The sequence below is a fragment of the Acipenser ruthenus genome, chromosome 25, assembly GCF_902713425.1.
Source record: "Acipenser ruthenus chromosome 25, fAciRut3.2 maternal haplotype, whole genome shotgun sequence".
Lineage (NCBI taxonomy): Eukaryota > Metazoa > Chordata > Actinopteri > Acipenseriformes > Acipenseridae > Acipenser > Acipenser ruthenus.
The window spans coordinates 5,590,094-5,608,092 of NC_081213.1; the positions used below are offsets into that span (position 1 = coordinate 5,590,094).

Consider the following 17,999-nt stretch of genomic DNA (forward strand, 5'->3'; position numbering starts at 1 on the left):
GTTCTGGGGTCTGAAATACAGTTATATTTTCTTCCATAATTACATAACCTTTAATATATGTGATTACGTCACTCACATAACCAAGGTAACGATGTTGACAGAAGCAGATAAACATACAAGTGTACGGGCATATAAGCAAACACTACCAGAATTGACAACTGTCCAAAAATAATGTAACATTTGGGGCTAAAAGTAAAAAAAAAATGAAGAATTAAGATGTCGTTTTTAAATTTAGAAAAAAAAGTGCAAACTTTGCACTGAAGCGTTGAAAACCGCTCCGCCCACTGGGCGTGGTCGAGGACCAATGGCCACACCCCCTCCATACACGTGGGGTGTTGGTGGGGATTTAAACTCGTGGCTCCGACGCAGTAGCGTTACAACGAGTTGATTTAGGGGATTGGGGTTTTTTCATTTGTGTTTTTCACTGAGGACTTTCTGTAGGACCATCAGCACCTCCATCTCTAGGAAATATGAGTTCCGTCAACACAGACCAGCGGCTTGACCATCTCCTCAGCGCCGTGGAGAGCGAGTTCCAGAAGGGAAGCGAGAAAGGCGATGCGTTGGAGAGGGATATTAAAGTGGGGCTTGAAGACGTGGATCTTTGGACGAAGTTTAAGGAACTCACGAACGAAATGATTGTGACCAAGACTGGCAGGTGCGTGGTTTGGTTTTGGTGGAACTTGGAGGTAGACTGTGTTGATGAGAGATCCGAAAATAACCGTTACATCCATAATAAATACACACTAGGGTACTCACTGTAAGATGCTGTATTAAAATGACATTGCGCCCATAATACTAGTCTGTTTATGTAATTATTTGAGTAATATAAGTACATAAGTAAAAGAAGGCTTCTAAAATTGTAAAGCTTAATGGGGTTCAGTGAGTTTAGCTTCGTTGTTTGTTGACAAGTTACTTAGCCTTGTATTTGAACGGTTTCCCTGAAAACATAGTAAAAATTGAGGAAACATATATCTTTCATATTGCATATATAAAACACATCGGTATGTGTGTATCATAGTGTATCTTAAGCTAACGAATGAGTTTTATTTTAAAATCCTATTTCCCTATAGGAGGATGTTTCCAGTTCTCAGAGCTAACGTATCGGGGCTGGACCCCAACGCAATGTACTCAGTCCTACTGGACTTTGTAGCGGCTGACAATAATCGGTGGAAGTATGTCAACGGGGAATGGGTTCCGGGCGGCAAACCGGAGCCTCAGAGCCCCAGCTGCGTGTACATTCACCCGGACTCTCCCAACTTCGGCGCGCATTGGATGAAAGCGCCCATTTCTTTCAGCAAGGTCAAACTCTCCAACAAGCTCAACGGAGGGGGGCAGGTACGACACGGTTGCACATTCTTATGTATTCCGCTTATAAGAAGTGACACAATGAGGTTTTCATTGCGTGTAATGTGTATTAGAGTCGCACTGTCGATGTTTTCAAGCAGGTATTCCTTCAGCCTTTTACTCATGCAGTGTCACTGCAATACACTGTGTTGTAATGTACAGAAAGTAAATGTGTAACTCAGTAGTAACTGTAGTTAGTACAACTGGAATCTAAATATTGCATACGCTAAATGGATATTCTGAAGTAGCCGTCTATTGTAAAAAGTTACTGTGTCGTTTTGAATTGATACAAAGGAAATCATCATCATCATAATCTGCGGTTACATTTCCACAGTAATGTATCCATTTCTCCTCGCAGATTATGTTGAACTCTCTACACAAATACGAGCCTCGCATTCACATCGTGAAAGTGGGAGGGATTCAGAAAAGGATTAACAGCCAGTCATTCCCCGAGACGCAGTTCATCGCAGTGACTGCTTATCAGAACGAAGAGGTGGGCGCCTCCTTTCTTTGATCTGTCTAAAGTCAAATAAATGTGTACAAGCTTTCTACAAGAGACTGAAGAAAACAACACATTCATAGCAATACTTAAACAGTGATACCATATTAGTGTAACTGCAATTTCCTTGGATATTAAAATAGTTTTGGAATTCTCACAATACTCGATTACAGAATAATTCATTCTGCATGTGTATAATATATCAATATTTCTTTTTCTAGATCACTGCTCTGAAAATTAAACACAACCCCTTTGCAAAGGCGTTTCTTGACGCTAAAGAAAGGTAATGTGAAACACTACTACGTTTTGTTATATCCATAACTAACTTTATTTACTCCAGATGTGCTCAATTTTGTTCTGAAATGAGACCAAACCCCATGTTTATGTTAATTTAATTAGAATCAAGTGAAGAATCCTTAAATTACTTAAATCTGACTAGTGAGCAATTCTTCACTGTAGACAGTTTTTAAAATCCTTTTCTTTCTTTTTTTTTTTTTTTTTCAGGAGTGATCACAAAGATATCCCAGAACATTCCAGCGATGGCCAGCAGTCGGGATATTCACAAAGTAAGTACTTTGACTAGCACTGCATATTACTATACAAAATGAAACGTCTGGATTTCACACTTTATACAATCTTAATAATCCAGCTCAACAGCTGTATTTTAATGTGATATTAAGCTGGGGTGGCCCTCTGTTTGAAGTCATGGAAAAGGCACATGTCTTTGCAGAGTGTCTGCTTGTAGTTTCATTAGTTTATTGTTGGGGATATATTTATGTACTGTCTTCTCTTTGTTTAATAGTTGGAGGATGGTTTCTCCCTGGCAACGGTTCCATCTGCCCCAGCACGAACCAGGCCCAGTTTGGCGGTGGATCGTCTCTCTCCTCTGGGTCTTATTGTGAGCGATACTCTGGCCTGAGAAACCACAGAGCAGCACCGTACCCCAGCCACTACTCTCACAGAAACTCCTCTCCGAGTAAGACCAGCTGCGTTACTGTCTTTACCACTGCAGAGCTAGCTAGGGGTTTTAAATGCTGTCAGCAAATGTGTGTCCATTTATTCAGGAAGCAGAGAGAGAGTTTTAAACTGTAGACATCAGAAGAATCCCTTTACAGTACATAAAGTCAGTTAATATACAAAGATGTTTTCTATGTAGTATTTGCTTTTACACACATGTTGTAGGTATTTTAATTCACCATGGATGTATCCCTAAATGTCGGTCACTTTTTATTTCCAGATAATTACATGGATAACTCTTCTTCTGGATTGACTTCTCATGATAGCTGGTCCGGTCTGCAGATCCCCAACTCCAGTGGGATGGTCTCCCTCTCTCACACCACCAACTCTGCCACAAACTCCAGGTACGCAACCTGGGGCTGCTGTACGTCAGTATTGACTGTCAGTCTGGAGTTTAAAACTCAGCTGTCTGCATCCCAAGTCAGAATTCTTAAGAGGGGATTTGTGTAATTTTAGTATTGGTACAACTGGATTTCAACAGGATTATTTTTACATTCACAAAAAGACAATCCTAATACACAGCCTAATGATATTGCATTTATAATTTAAAAAAATCTACTTTTGAATCTTTTTTTTCTCTTGCCAGTCAGTACCCAAGCTTGTGGTCGGTCGCCGGCACCTCTCTCAACCCTGGCTCCCCCTCGGGCTCCATCACCAGCGGCCTGACGTCGCAGTTCCTCCGCGGATCCTCAGTCTCTTATACAGGCCTGGCCTCTTCCATGCCAGCACCTTCTGGGTCCCCCATGTACGACAGCACCCTGAGTGACGTGGGCGGGAACGAGGCCCAGTTCGAGAGCTCCATAGCGAGGCTCACCGCATCCTGGGTGCCCTTGGCTCAGAGTTACTGACTGGAGTAACCGTGGCAACCAATGCAGTGGAGCTGGCCCTGTCTTTAGCGGGTGTGAGGCCTGTGCTTTCTGAACAGCCTGTCCACCGCAGGCTCGCCACTGGGTTAAGCTGAGATTTTCTGAACTGGTATTAGAAAAAAAAAGAACTCTACCTCAGTGAAAATCCTTTGAACATTTTCCTTTTCACTTCTTGAGCATGGGGAAGGTCGGCATGGACAACGAGTGGAGCCTGGCAGGCAGATCGACAGTATGAATCTCTTGGGTGCCTGCGAGGATGAGGACTGTCCAGCTGTGACACAGTCACAAAGGAATAAAGCTTGTTGATACACCATGAAGTACTTGAGTTACGAAACAATATCCCTGTGCACAGCTCTGGCCAAAAGTTTTACATCACCTAGAATTTTAGGATTGAGACAATCATAATAATAAAAAAATATATTTATGAACATAATCTAGATCTTTTATTTAACGTCATGTAATCAAAGAAACTACAAAATGATATCGCAAGTGTCTACCAGAAGCCGTAATAGCAGTGCAGTATTTCATGTTAGAATTTGAAATGTCACATTTTTCAATTTGTCCGTTTTTTATGTGGGGAAAATTGCAAAGTGGTATGTAATTCAATATGTGAACATAACATTATTCAGCAGGTTTCATGCGACTATGAAGCAAATGTAGTTAATTCTATAAGGTGATGTAAAACTTTTAGACATAACTGTAAAAGTGATGTTACACAGTTGTATTATTTTTGTATTGGTCCAGATTACTATCAGCTATTGCTAGTTTTCAAGTAGAACCCCCTGGATTAACACTTGTATGATTAAGTTTTTAAAACTTTTTTTTTTCTATTTAAGTATCAGCTGACTTCAGAGCAGAATACAGGACTGTATTTAATTTATATCAACTGAACTTGAACTATGCATTTCCAGTACTACCCACTTGTATGTTAATGTCAAATGTTTTTAGTATCGAAACTATCCTATTGTTAAAACAATGTATAAACACATCAGTCAATGTTTAATTTGTGATGCAACAGATGAAAGGGAAGGGAGTTTGCAATAACAGAGAGTGCTTCAGATATTTAAAACATTGCTGAAAAAAGCACACTTTACCTTTATGTCTACAGATGGTTTGTTAGGTCAAAAGTCTTGTTAAATTTCATCCTGAAATACTGTATATATTTTGTTTGTTTATTTTAGGCAACATGAACACGTGAGCTTTATTTATGTAATTTTAAAAGTAAATTAATGTTTTTTGGAAACAATTAAGCCTTTGTCTTCTTTCTTTTTTGTTCTGCACACAGATGTGTGTGTTCATCCTCTAAAGCCATTTATTCGTGAACTAAATGTGATTTTAACTGTGTATAAAACAGCTTGGACACAGGCAGCTTTCTGATTGGTTGCCTGGTGTTCTAAAGGCCAATAACCTGTTTGTTTGAAATCAGGTTAAAATAATTCTAGAATTAACTTAAAGTATTGATAACAATAACAACTAGAAAGGGGAGTTTCTGTGGACAAACCCGCTGTGTACCACCAATCAAGACACCACCTCAAAGAGGAGCCAAACTGTCGCTATGGCAGCCACCCGAGGTCACAGGTCAAAGGGAAAGGGTAGTGTTGGATATTGCACTGAAAATCTGAAGTGGGCATCTGAAAAGGTTTGAGAAATTAACAGCTGATATAGTGGAGCCAGCAGTAGAGTTGATGGGTTTTTTGTCAACAAACAAAAATATCAGATAGTTTACATTTTAATATATTTCCAGTTCATGGACATAAGGCTCATAGCTGTTAGAAAGTAAATCAATGGCGGTACATCATTGGTACTAATACAGGGTTATCCAGAGAAAGGTGCTCACCCATACTGTCTCACTGTCCCACAGGAATGTATCCACTTCATTTTGTTTAGGCCATTCTTTGACCACCATATAGTTAAGGTGACCTTTCTGTAATGAGGCCAGTATGAAAATTGCCACTGACGTGTGCACCAGTAATTCCTTCCCCCCGGATAAGCACGTTTGTTAAAGATTTGAAATAGAAAATCTCTAACAAACTCACTGTTTCAGGGGGAATGAAATTGCCAGTGCTCACCTCTTGTGGTCATTTATGTACTGCTTCATTGCAGAAATTCCACCTTGCTCTGGCTTGCTCCCTTCACAACAATGCGAAAGGTATTTTAGTGAGATAAGGCAAGGGTGTGTAATAATTGAAATAATCATTCCCTCAAGAACATTAAACACTGGGATAGCACCATGTTAAATATCTGACACATCCAGCACCGCGCATCCTATTCTACAGAAAAGTTTGAAATATCATTTCAATGCCAGTGATTCCAATGATGTTCACTAACTCCTAAATTTAGCTCAATCCAAGAATGCACAAGTAATAAAAGCACCAGGGGTTTGCAAGCAGCAAGGAGATTGTTTTCCACTTGCATGGGTATGTCAAAATCTGCATGAGCGTGTGACGTACACACCGCATTATGAGAGACTGAACTGGTGGAGTAACTCTTCAAACAAAGACACAGATTCAATTGGACTTCTAGCTGGGATACGGCAGTTTCAGAAAAAAAAAAAAAACATTTAACTGAGTGGGGCAAATCTGAACATAGGATTTGGATTGATGATATGGAAAATCTGGATTTGATGATATGGAAAATCACCTAAAAATAAATATTGAAAAAGTGCACTCTACTTATTGCATTTCCCCTAAAAGGCATATATTAAACCAAAGAAGGAGAATGCAATTAATGTAGCTAAGAATGCTTCTAATGTACACATTGCTGTGAACACTTTCAATCTGCAGCCTCGTTTTCTAAGCTTGGTCAAGAAACTCTGTATAAATTTGCATCTGAATAAACATAGTGGAATTAACTCAAATTAACGGCACACAAATTAGAGGGTAACAATTCAGAATCTTGAAAAAAAAATGTATTTAATCAAAACTCATTCTACGCAATTTTTATTAAGTACAGCTCACACTGAGCAAGATAACAGGATTTGAATGTTTGCTTTCTAACATGCTCTGTATTAATTGTATAGATGGATGATCCTGATAATAATAATAATAATAACTAGTTATTTCACACAATAAAAAGACATTCGGAAAACAGTAAATTAGTGAAGGGCCCTTACAAAGTACAACACACGTAACAGTATGTCAGATTTGTACAATTAAGGAGCGCTGCAGTTTTCACTGTAAAGCGAACGTGGTGAGATCTCATTACCCGGGAGGTTTCCCCAGGTGAAATGCATATTACAAACTACACAGTCTTCACACAGGTCTGCAGGTACGTTAACAGAGGATAATAACACTGTCCCATGACCGCACTGAAGGAACATGTCAGTTTAGAGAATGATTAACAGCTCAGCAATGAAATCCAAATGAATTCCTCCAGGGCAGGCTCTGGCTACAGAGAGGCCCAAAGGGTGGAACAATTTGGCAAACTGGTGTCATACCAATAACCCTTCAGCCTCGGAGAGACAGTCAACATTGGTTTAAAATAAGAAGGCTTTAACAGCCTGGCAATATTTTCAGATTGGCATATGAATATCATGTACAAACTTTTGTACTGTTTTTTTTTTTCTACTTACAGATGTAAAAGCCCTAAGAAAGAACTTTACTAAATATGCACCTTAAAAAAATGGCCAAACATTTACTGAGTTTGTGGTCACTTGAAAAGCGATACTGCCAGTCTGAGGTTTTATCTGTGTCTAGACCGACTGCTCTTACAGTATTTTGTGACTCTAGTTTATTGATGTTTTCATGATCGGTTTGTATTCCTTTGTATTCTCTCATTGTCAGTATGTGATTCGTCTTATATAATCCAAGTGGCAGGCTTCCTTAATCAAGCAGATGCATCTTAAACACACACAGATGCAAGAGGCTGGGTTTCCTTGTGAGGCTGTCAGTGTTTGCCACTGTTAATTGAGCTGCGATGTTTAACTTGACAACACAGTGCTGCAAAGTGTGCTACCCCGCTCAAGCTGTATCATCAAGTATCATTTGCAAACGCCGCGTTCCTCATCCCAATAACCTCCGGACCTTCTGTAATTTATTGTGCCCCATGATAAAACAGCTCAATGCGTATAACACTGCTGCTGCACATTGGCTGGGTGTGTGCTGAGCCTGCAGTTGCCCCTGCCCGCTCCTCTGATCTCTGTGTGGTTTTCCTAATGAAGTACATTTTCAGACCTGAGTGAGACATTGTTGTCAGCTTAGCACACTTTCTCTGACCACCGGCACTCCATCTTCAGCGGGTCCTAATGCCTGACATTTCCTTCGAGAAGGTAACGGCTTAACAAGCATGTGTTCTTATGGACCGATGAATCTATTGCTATTTTTATTGCATGCCATTTTACAATTTCCAAGTCAAGACAAATGTTTTAGCAAATGCCTTTGTAATTAATCTCCAATCAGATGCAGGACTCCTATGCAGTGAGCCAGACCCGGCTGTGGAATTTAACAATAGAAAAAATACATTTCTACAGCTTTCATAGCTCTTAATACATTGGGGTTCGACAGTTTTGCGCAAGACCCAAATCCTGATCACCGAGAATGCTTTCTGGAGGCAATCCTGCAGCTCCATTGCTAATGCGGCACTTTGCCCCCTTGTGGGGGTAAAAAGGAATTTCAACTCATGCGATTAAAATCAATACTTGATATGAGAAAACAGGCTTCTAGGACACACAGTGGATACCAGCTTTTCTGAGGTGTGGTCTTGGTGTTTAGGGATGAGACTAAAAACACACACATTTAAACATATCTAAAAGTAATAGTACCTTACCTTTGCCTCTATTCTTTAATCAACTCCTATTTTTTGAAAGGAGAAAAAAAAAAATCTATATAATGAAAAACAAAACACACAGAGTGCTTACGAGCAATATATAACTCAGTCGTTTGGTTCTACTTCTGTAACATTAACAGATGTTGTATATCTCTTTAAAAAAATAGGAGTTAATTAAAGACACAACTTAAAGATATGGTCCTTACGATCATTAAAAAAACAATCATGCTAATACCTCTTATTAGCACTAGTAATATTTCCATTTCTCTTCTGTTGAAGATCTGAGATAAGTTTAGAATAAACTTCGACAATGTCATGACAAAATTCACAAAAACAGTATACAATATTTTCATGATATATTTTGTTCAGTATTTACATGCGTTTCTTCATATTCCCAGACCGAGCACAAGATCATAATTTGTGTGGTCTTTTCAGAGCCATGAATGGTTTCACCAAGTGTGTGTGTCCAAGCACAATACTTGAAGCCCTTGAAGGAAGGTATAGACATTTTCTTCAGGATGGTCAGAAGACCCACACGTGTACTGTGCTTGGCCCTACAGATCCATCACCTCCTCTTCCACTGTCTTTGTATTCGATTCCAAATACTTGTCCTGCACAGCCAAGGTCCTGAATACAGAGTTAAGGAATCAACAGGCAGCAGTGTATATATTCATGAAAAAATACTAACCAGGGCTGGCAATAAGACCGACTGCAGAGCAGTTTCACCCACTCCATGCGCATGATTAGCCCCAGTGCATAGGTAACAATCTCAGGTGTAGTAAAACCAGGAATGGATCAAACTGCTATGCACTGGGAGTCTTATTTCCAGCCCTGCTAAAATCAACTGAATTGACAGAAGATCATGCAGGACATTTTCACAATAAAACCGTTAGGTAAAACCTAGGTGTCCTGAAAAATCAATTTGCTGAAGCATGCTCTAAAAAGGAACCATTTCTTTCTTTTTTTTTTCCCCCAGTGATGTAAACAGCATCCACTGTGCCACAATTGACAGTGAAGCAGTAAGTGTTTACTGTGGAACATCATTTTCATGCTCTATCCTCGATCCTGGTTTAATTTAAATATGACACATGCCCAAACCTTAGGTCACGAGGTCTTCTTGAATTGTCCTTTTATTGTCATCTTATTCAAAAGAGAGAAACACTATTGGCTGGTTTCACAGACCCAGATAAACTCTAATCTTGGACTACCTAATTGCCTACCTGCTAATTTAGGTAAAGTAGTCCAAAACTAGTGCTAATCAAGATCTGTGAAACCAGCCCTGCCTAAGGCACCTACTTCAGCCCATAAGATTATTTCTACCCAACACATGCACACAGGCATATCGTGGAACTTCAAGGGGTTGACGTTTCAGTGGCCTCAGTTCAAACCCAGAGTGCAATATGAAAAAGGATACGAAGCAAAATGAAAATCCGCTCCCACTGCTGCTGACATCATTGCCTCCATGCTTCTTTCTTCCAGATCCCCGAAGCAGTACCCGTTTGCTTTATCCACCACCTTCATCACCTGGACCATACTCTCCTTGTCCTGGGAAAGCAAAACTACTGCATTGGGTCTTTCTATAATAATACAGTATTACAAAGCCACCTCAGTAAGCAGGCCACTTTTTTACGGCAATATAAAGCCTCTTTCAAAATGTAGGCCTCTCCGATTGGCCTTAATATCGAGGTTACTTCCAATGCTTTGCCAGGATGGTCATTTTCTGTACCCCCGCAAAGCTGTTCATCACCTCTGAAACCAAAACCATGAAGTCACTCACCTGCACGTTTAACGGTACAAAGGACACCAGACTGTAATCTTCAATCAATTCCACAAGCTTTTCATTCAGGCGTTTGAACTTCTTGAAAAACGGGTCTGAGGCCAAATGCTCCAACAAATACGAGAGATCCAGCACTTCAGTGTAATAGTCAAGGTTGAATGCTTTCGGAAAAACAGAAACACAGCTGTAAAATCTTTGTACTAGGTTTGGAACCAGGCTTGGTCAAATCTGAATGATCCTAGCTTGCACAATTTATTTATTTATTTTTTGCCAATCAGGGTCTGTGAAACTATCCCATTATGTAATTTAAAAACACCAGTTTCCAAGTCCTTATAAGAAGTTTGAATTAATAAATAAAAGACTTCAAGTCACATTTCTTACCAAGTTTCCCAAACTGCTCCATTAAATCCATCTTGGAAAGGACGTTCACATGGGGCAGTTCCACATGCAGCATGGTGGAGAGCGAGGTGCACAGCACCGAGATGAACTTGGCAGGGTCTGCACAGTAATGGGAATCCACCAAGTGGACAGCAGTCAGCTGCAGGAACAGCAGGAACAACCAATTACTGGCAGTAAGAAACTGTGTTAAGAAATGTCTGTATCACATTGGATGAGCAGAGAAGACAGAGCTGAGTGTCTGACTCCAGGCACTCAGCTAACAAAACATATGTGCTTTATTTCAAACCTGTAAATGGGAGAATGGGTGCACGCCAGGTAAGATTTAAGGAATGCCCAAAGGTACTTTCTTGTTTCGGGTCTACTAAAATTTTGCTGAAAATGTAATCTCACAGTAAGAGCTTACCCTAAAATTCCACTTTGTCAGCTGTGCAAAAATATTCTTCACCGAGTTCTGGTGTGTGTAAAGTTCCACCTGTCCAGGGCAGTCAAAAAGAAAATAGCAGCCTTTGAACTGTTCCAGTTTCTTCTCCAGCCAATCAAAATTGGCCTCCAGGTACTCCATGCAGTAAATCAGCCCGCCATTGGGCCCCAGTTTTAGCCCGTCCATGACATCATCGAGAGTCACCAGCTCTGCAATGTCCACCGAGCACTGGTAAGGAAGGCCGTCATTGGCGGGGTCAAGGTTCACCACCACAACCTTACGACCTAGCTTTGTCAGAAACTCCTGCATGCCCAGACAGTAGGTTGTCTTACCAGAGCCTGGGGGACCAATCACCACCTGGCCAAACATCACGCAAGGAGGGCTGGACATTTTGTATCTCGTTCCTTTAAACCATTACTGTGTCTGTAACAAAGAGGACACCAAATTCAGAAATCTCAGGGTTAGAGACGCTAGTGCTACACCCAACGGGGGATTAGAACTAGCCTATTGGGTATATAACTGAGCAACAGACTGTTCCTCCCCTATAGATCCATGTTAGGAAACTTACAGACTACAGGGATATTTTGTCATGCTTTGAGAAGTGTAATCAGTTTAGAGAAGATTGCTCAAATTCCTTTAAATAAGTGAAACGCAGTTTTGAAATCCAGGACTGGTCTAAGTTTCTCTCATTGATTTTGTACTTTTTGCTTGCTTAATAGGCAGATGAAGTTCTTATTTAAATAGAAGCTTCTCTCCAAATGTGGATAAACTCTTCCAGTCGGTTGCTTTAGCTCCTAAGGGAGGAATGGGACAATTACCATCCAGATGCACAGCTAGCTGTCGATAGTAACTCAAACAGGAAATGTTCACAAGGTAAAATGTTTTCAAAACGCAATACGTTACAGGGGACTAAAATGCTAATAGTTACGGCTGCACCGGTGTTTTGTTTTAATATCGATATTTGAAGATTAAATTATACGATGTGTACTGTGCATTCTTATAACAGAAACACTAATTTCAAAAACTCCTGTTAAATTAAGTACCCTACAAGTGCTACGGTCAGTACTAGAATTGCATTTAGTTGTATCAATTTTAGTTTTTATTTTCTTCATGTATAAACAAAATCGACCCTTTATTAAATTACAATTGAATTATTGTTTTACACAACGGCAGCACCAGTACATTTCAGAAGCACACGCCGTAATCATAATAACAAAGGCACTGGTTCGATGTTATGATATTGTCCTAGATATTATCTTATTTATTAAAACTACTGTAGTTATGATTTTGCTATTTAAGCTTCTCGTGCACCAGTAACTCACCTGTTTTTAAAGACAGCGCACCGGATCTGAAAACGGAAGCTGGTACAGCGGTCAATAATCGCCGATAAGAAACGCAGGCTACATGAACAGGCACATCAAGACGGCAATATTTGCATATAACGTGGTAGTTTTTATTTTATTTTTTAACTTTTAACTCTTTTATAAAAACAGATTGCATTCAAGCTCATCTCAGCTCCACACCCTGCACCTTTTCACACGATTATACAGTAAAGACCACCCTGCACGTGTAGTATATAGTCTTAACAAGTGAATTATCATCGAGAATACAGGGCTGTGATCAAGCCAGTAAAATTTGCTTTGCAATGCTGCTATGGAAAACAGAACACAACCAGTTAACCCATTGATTCCCAAGGGTATAATGGAATGCAGCTGTTTGGTAGTCTTTGGAATTTATACACTCCATCCACTGCCACTGACAAAACAGTTTAAAAATAAATGTGTTACTGCTTCCTGAAAGTATAAGCATTTCCATGTATTTAGTACGCCCATATTTTTATAGTTGAAATGCTTTCTGTAGGGAAATAACATTTCAAAAGCAAAATATATTAAGCTGAACAGCAGTGCAATTTGGGTCACTGTAGAAAGTCACTGTACATTAAAGACATCTGTGGTCTCAGACCGGAGTGGTCCTTTCTAGTGGTGGTTACCCAGTGCTAGAAGGCTTACTGGACGGAAGATTGTATTCCAGCAGGATAATGACCCTATGCATTCTGTGAAGTCTAAAAAGGAAGATTAGTTATGAATTGGCCTTCTCAGTCACTCGAATCCCGTCGAGATGCTGTGGATTCACTTGAAGGCTGCTGTTGCAAAAAGGAAACTAAAGTCGACTGCAGAACTCAAAGCTGCATGTGTTGAAGAATGGGCAAAAATATCTCTGGAAAGATGCCCAAGAACTGGCTTTAAAATACAAAAAACGACTGCAAGCTGTAAAATACTAATGTAAGGGTGCCCAAATACTTTTGTCAAAGTATGACAATAGTTTCTGCACGTTCATTTTCATTTTATTCATGTTATGTAATAATTAGTTTAATTATAAAGCTGAATCTCTAATTTATATAACTTTTTTGGTGTTTTTTCTTTTTTTAAACTGCCCAAATACTTTTGTCTGCGACTGTGTGTGTGTGTGTGTATATATATATATATAAATCCAAAGTTTATCACAAAAACATCTTATTTTTTAATTATGCTAAATAACTGGTTTATGACATAAAAGAATATCTAGACATCAGAAAACATTAACAAAGTGAATTATTGAGACAAAAGTATTAACTGTACAATTGTTTACAGTAAAAGATAACATTTTCCTATACAAAGGTAATAAATACAATTACTAACCGGTAAAACTGAGGTAAAAACGGTTTCAGCTATGCCTCTCTCAAACACAGTGATGAAGGCACTGGGTGAAACACTTGTCAATTTGACTTTCTTATAAGTTTTGCCTGAGAATGTCTGAGTGTTTGAAGTTCTGGATGATGAATCAGTATTACTGAAATGGACAGATACACGGCAACCTTTTTTCCTAAGCATTGTGTCCACTGCAGCATATTATTTTTCCACACTATCACAGACAGTCTAGTTTTGACTGCTGTCCTTCGTTCTCCCCCTCAGCGTCTGGTTCTGTCTGTACTTCATGCTGGTGGGTGGCTGACGGCGCAGCAGGGAATCTCCTTGGTCCCTTTCTTCGGGTTCGTCATAAACTGTAGAAATCCTAAATTCAGGACGGGACTTTTTCACAGCCGTGAAAGTGTTCAGCTTCTCTCCACGATACCTGGGAAAGGCAAGGTTTAGGGCTATTAAAAGAAGGTCCAGTAATGCGTTATATTGAGTGGCATGAATATGTTAATGCAATGAAGTAAATAAGTAAATTTAATTAATATGCAATTAACCACTTGCTGAAGTTACATACTAATATACAGTCCATAGTTATACCATGCAGGTGTGTATCATTAGACTGCCATTTGAGCTCATATTTATGTATGTTGAGTATGTTTTTGGAGACTTGGTAGCTCTAATAAAAATAAAAAAGGACATACAAAGACTGGTATGTAGCATTAGCAATATTATTCCATAAGCTATCCACACTACCTAAATAATGCGCATTTAAACCCCACGATGTAGAGGAAGCCACTTACCCGAATCCTCTCTTACACTTGGGGTGCTGCCCCTCGTTCTCCAAAGCTTCTGCCATCCCCACCTTGCTGTGGCCCAGCCCAGAGCCATCCTTCCAGCCCTGCTTCTCCATCACCCTCCTGCCTATACCCTGGAGGACAGAGAGGAAACCACAACTCTGAGCAGCAGCTCTCACTAGGAACACTGACAGTAACTCGCAAGTAAATTACACATGAACTAAAACATCAACAGCATAATAATAATTACAATAATTCCATCGAGGGCTTCAGTGACATCATAAACCACAAGCCCAGAGCCCAAATGATGTTTATTTTTTTATAGTATATGGGTTAAATAATATATCCCAGAACTCATTATTATTTTATTGACTTTTATGATCATTGAATGTTAATATTCAGTGATTAACTCGGATGTCCTTTTACATTTGCATAGTCCAGGCTGTATTATAGTCACTATTCATGTATTTTATAATCCTAATGACTCTCCCTTGTTGTTCTGTACCTTGGTGTATTTTTCAAAGCCCCCGATTCGCTGGCCCTGCACTGATCCCTCCTCCAATCCATCCCTCAGTCGCTGCTCATACCTCATCCGGACATAATCCCGGGCGTCCTTATCCCCTCCATCTGAAGGCAAGGCAGGAAAAGTGTGAGAAGACAGGAACAATTCCACCCAGCTATAAAGAGCTGGTAGCTTCGAATGACATTTTCAGGTTTTGTCCCCTTAGCGCCAATGGTGTTTGCAATCATGCCGAGTGGTTCTTATTGAAATTAATTATACTGTTTGTTTATGAAGCTGCTCCAGCCAACAATCATATATTGTGTAACTAATATAATATGGATTGTATTAGTTACACAAGCAAAGCTTGATTAACACAGCATACCTTTGTCATAGTAGACGCTCATATCTACATCCCAGTCGTCAGCAGTTTGTTCGTCAAAGTCTGTAAAACAACAAGAACACGCGCCAGGGGTTACAATCCATCGAAAGAAAGAAAGAAATGGCTTTTTACTCCTCAAGCTCATGCTTTGATTAGCAGTGAGAGTGAGCGAGTTAAGAAAGGGGTGTTAGACTGGGTCCCAACACATAACAACCTTTGAGAATGTATTTTTCAGTGTTAAAACTGAAGCAGACTTGAGACATGGACACAGATCCAGTGCAGTGCATGGAACACACCTCCTTGCTCTTCCTTCCAGTACTGCGCGTCAGTGTAGAAGACCAGCCCGGAGCCCCCCTTCTCCCACTTGAGCTCGATCTTCTCTTCAAACAGCCTCTCCTCGCAGCGCCCCTGGTTAGTCACGTCCTCGTACAGGGCCTCGTGCCGCTCCCACTCCTCACACGTGTCATCGTCCTGCTCACAACACAACACCCATTTCAGCAATTTGTATTGGCTAAAACCCACATGTTTAAATATATCAAATCTACATCTCCCTGTTTCAACTCAGTTTCAGTTACAGGGATGGAAATAAGACTCCCATTGCATAGCCATTTAATAAGACACACCTGAATTTGTTTCATATACACAGTGGTTAACCAAGCTCGTAGTAAAACCTAGAATTGGAGAACTGCTATGCAATAGAAGTCTTATGAGTAATGATGGGCAAGACTGTAGATCTAACAGAGGATCTGGCAGAGGGCTGATAGCAGGTGCTTGTTGGCAAGTGTTTCTGCTTCTAGAGACATTGTCTTTTTGACAGTGTTATGGCAGGTGTTTCAGATTTGTTCTCCAGCCCTTGTACACATGGCTACACAACTTACATCATCAGAGTGGGACTCTGCACAATCATCTCCACCTTCGCAGCTGGACTCTTCTTCATCTTTCGAAGGACCCCCATGTTTCTTCCTCGGTTGTTTCTTCCTCCCTGAAGGAGGCACAAGCCCAGCACCAGGTCCTAGATCTCCCCCTGTAATGGCTTCCCCGTTGGCAGTGTACACCCCCTCCTCCAGCCGAACGGTCTGAGTGGACCTGTACTCGAAGGGGACGTTCCCGTACCTCCGATTGGAGCCCGTCTTGGGGAACTTCAGCCCCAGTTTGGTGATGATGCGTGGAGGCAGTCTGCAAGCCTGGATGAGCTCCAGGAACACAGTCACCGGAGTGCCCACATTGCCACTGGGCATCAGAGCAGGGGGGTTCATCTCAGGCAGTCTTGTCAAGTCCTCTTCAGTGAACCTCTCGCTCAGGGCAATCTTGCTGTTCAGCTCCTTTTTCGTTTTATAAGGAAACATGTTGGACTCTGCAAAACAAAATGCGCTATACGTTACATATCTCGCAGTGAGCCAGGATTTGAACCAGGGCCCTCCTGGTTACAAGCCCTTTTCTTTAACCACTGGACCACACAGTCTGTTTCAGGGCTGGAAATAAGACTCCCACTGCATAGCAGTTTAATCCATTCCTGGTTTTACTATGAGTTTAATCAGACACTGTCGAGCTTGCTACCTAAACACTATGGCTAATCAACCTTGTAGTAAAACCTGCTATGCAACAGGAGTCTTATTTCCAACCCTGGTTAAAGTTGGTTTGAAGTTCGATATTAGTTGCTAATATCAATGCTCATTCACCTCAGTTTTAAATACACCTATCTGGGATATTGTATTTATTTTCACAAATGATGAATAGGATTCACAGGTAAAGCAAAGGTTGTGAGAATATCCACAACTGGTCAGCTTTACATGGCAGTTGTTTTGATAAAGGCAGGTGACATGGTGACGAATATCAAAAATGAATACCGAACTTCAAACCGACTTTACCAGTTGATATTCCCGCAGTGACCAGCTCTAGTCCGATCTGCAGGTTTTAACTAGACAAGCAGGTTCAAGAGAAAAAAAAAGTATACATTCGAAACATTCTATGAGTGGTGCTGTGTGTTTTAAATACAACTCAGTATCCAGTAAGAAACCAGTAAATGCGCGTTTCAATTGCGTTGCTGGTCTGCAGTTCACCTACCCGACTGATCCGAGACCCTGATCTTCCTGATAACACACCGACTGCCTAGCCAGCTTCCCTCAGAACCAACCCACTGATTCCCCGCGTACATCTTCACGAACCGGTCCGCCTGGTTTGCTTGAACCGCGACCACACAGCAGCACGTTGTCTTTCCTGTGGCTGCGGGTTGTCCTCCGGTATCTGCCGGCTCTGAGCTCCCCTCCTCCGGTCCCTCGCTCTGTAAACACTCCGGCTGTTCTTCGGCCTGCTCTTTCCCGGGCTCATGTTCTGGGTCTCTGAGAACCTCAGGTCGGTGTCGGTAATGGAAACACGCAAAGCCGCCCCCTTCGATAAACTGGCTAAAATAATTCCGGAGATCCACCGACCGGAATTTTGCTGGGATATTACTAACGACACAGTAAACAACGGAAGCGGACATATTGTAACACTGTAACCACGCCTTTTTGTATACTGACAACTTTATTGAAAACGCTGTCACTCACAAACACTGACGTCAAC

The 17,999-nt window shown here is 40.8% G+C and overlaps 3 protein-coding genes across 4 annotated transcripts; 1 reads left to right on the plus strand and 2 right to left on the minus strand.

The window, feature by feature from the left end:
- Positions 1–358: 358 nt before the first annotated feature.
- On the plus strand, positions 359–4,976 carry LOC117413691 (T-box transcription factor T-A). The gene is made up of 8 exons (XM_034022936.2): positions 359–655; positions 1,071–1,335; positions 1,703–1,837; positions 2,065–2,126; positions 2,348–2,409; positions 2,646–2,819; positions 3,081–3,204; positions 3,447–4,976. The coding sequence occupies exons 1-8, from the start codon at positions 471–473 to the stop codon at positions 3,706–3,708; spliced, it is 1,269 nt and encodes a 422-aa protein (XP_033878827.1). The 5' UTR covers positions 359–470; the 3' UTR covers positions 3,709–4,976.
- A 1,643-nt stretch (positions 4,977–6,619) lies between these two features.
- Positions 6,620–12,515, minus strand: LOC117413820 (GPN-loop GTPase 2-like). Of its 2 annotated transcripts, XM_034023161.3 has the most exons (6): positions 12,410–12,515; positions 11,070–11,510; positions 10,649–10,805; positions 10,268–10,428; positions 9,905–10,035; positions 6,620–9,117 (listed from the first exon to the last, which is right to left on the minus strand). In XM_034023161.3, the coding sequence occupies exons 2-6, from the start codon at positions 11,475–11,477 to the stop codon at positions 9,045–9,047; spliced, it is 930 nt and encodes a 309-aa protein (XP_033879052.1). In that variant the 5' UTR covers positions 11,478–11,510; positions 12,410–12,515; the 3' UTR covers positions 6,620–9,044. The 2 variants fall into 2 exon arrangements, with proteins under 2 accessions (XP_033879052.1, XP_058855576.1); XM_058999593.1 differs by lacking the exon at positions 12,410–12,515 and having other exon boundaries at positions 11,070–11,605.
- A 1,068-nt stretch (positions 12,516–13,583) lies between these two features.
- Positions 13,584–17,999, minus strand: LOC117413941 (G patch domain-containing protein 3-like). The gene is made up of 7 exons (XM_058999592.1): positions 17,502–17,999; positions 16,316–16,791; positions 15,734–15,908; positions 15,441–15,500; positions 15,062–15,183; positions 14,563–14,690; positions 13,584–14,198 (listed from the first exon to the last, which is right to left on the minus strand). Exons 1-7 carry the CDS (start codon positions 17,917–17,919, stop codon positions 14,003–14,005), a joined length of 1,575 nt encoding a protein of 524 aa, XP_058855575.1. The 5' UTR covers positions 17,920–17,999; the 3' UTR covers positions 13,584–14,002.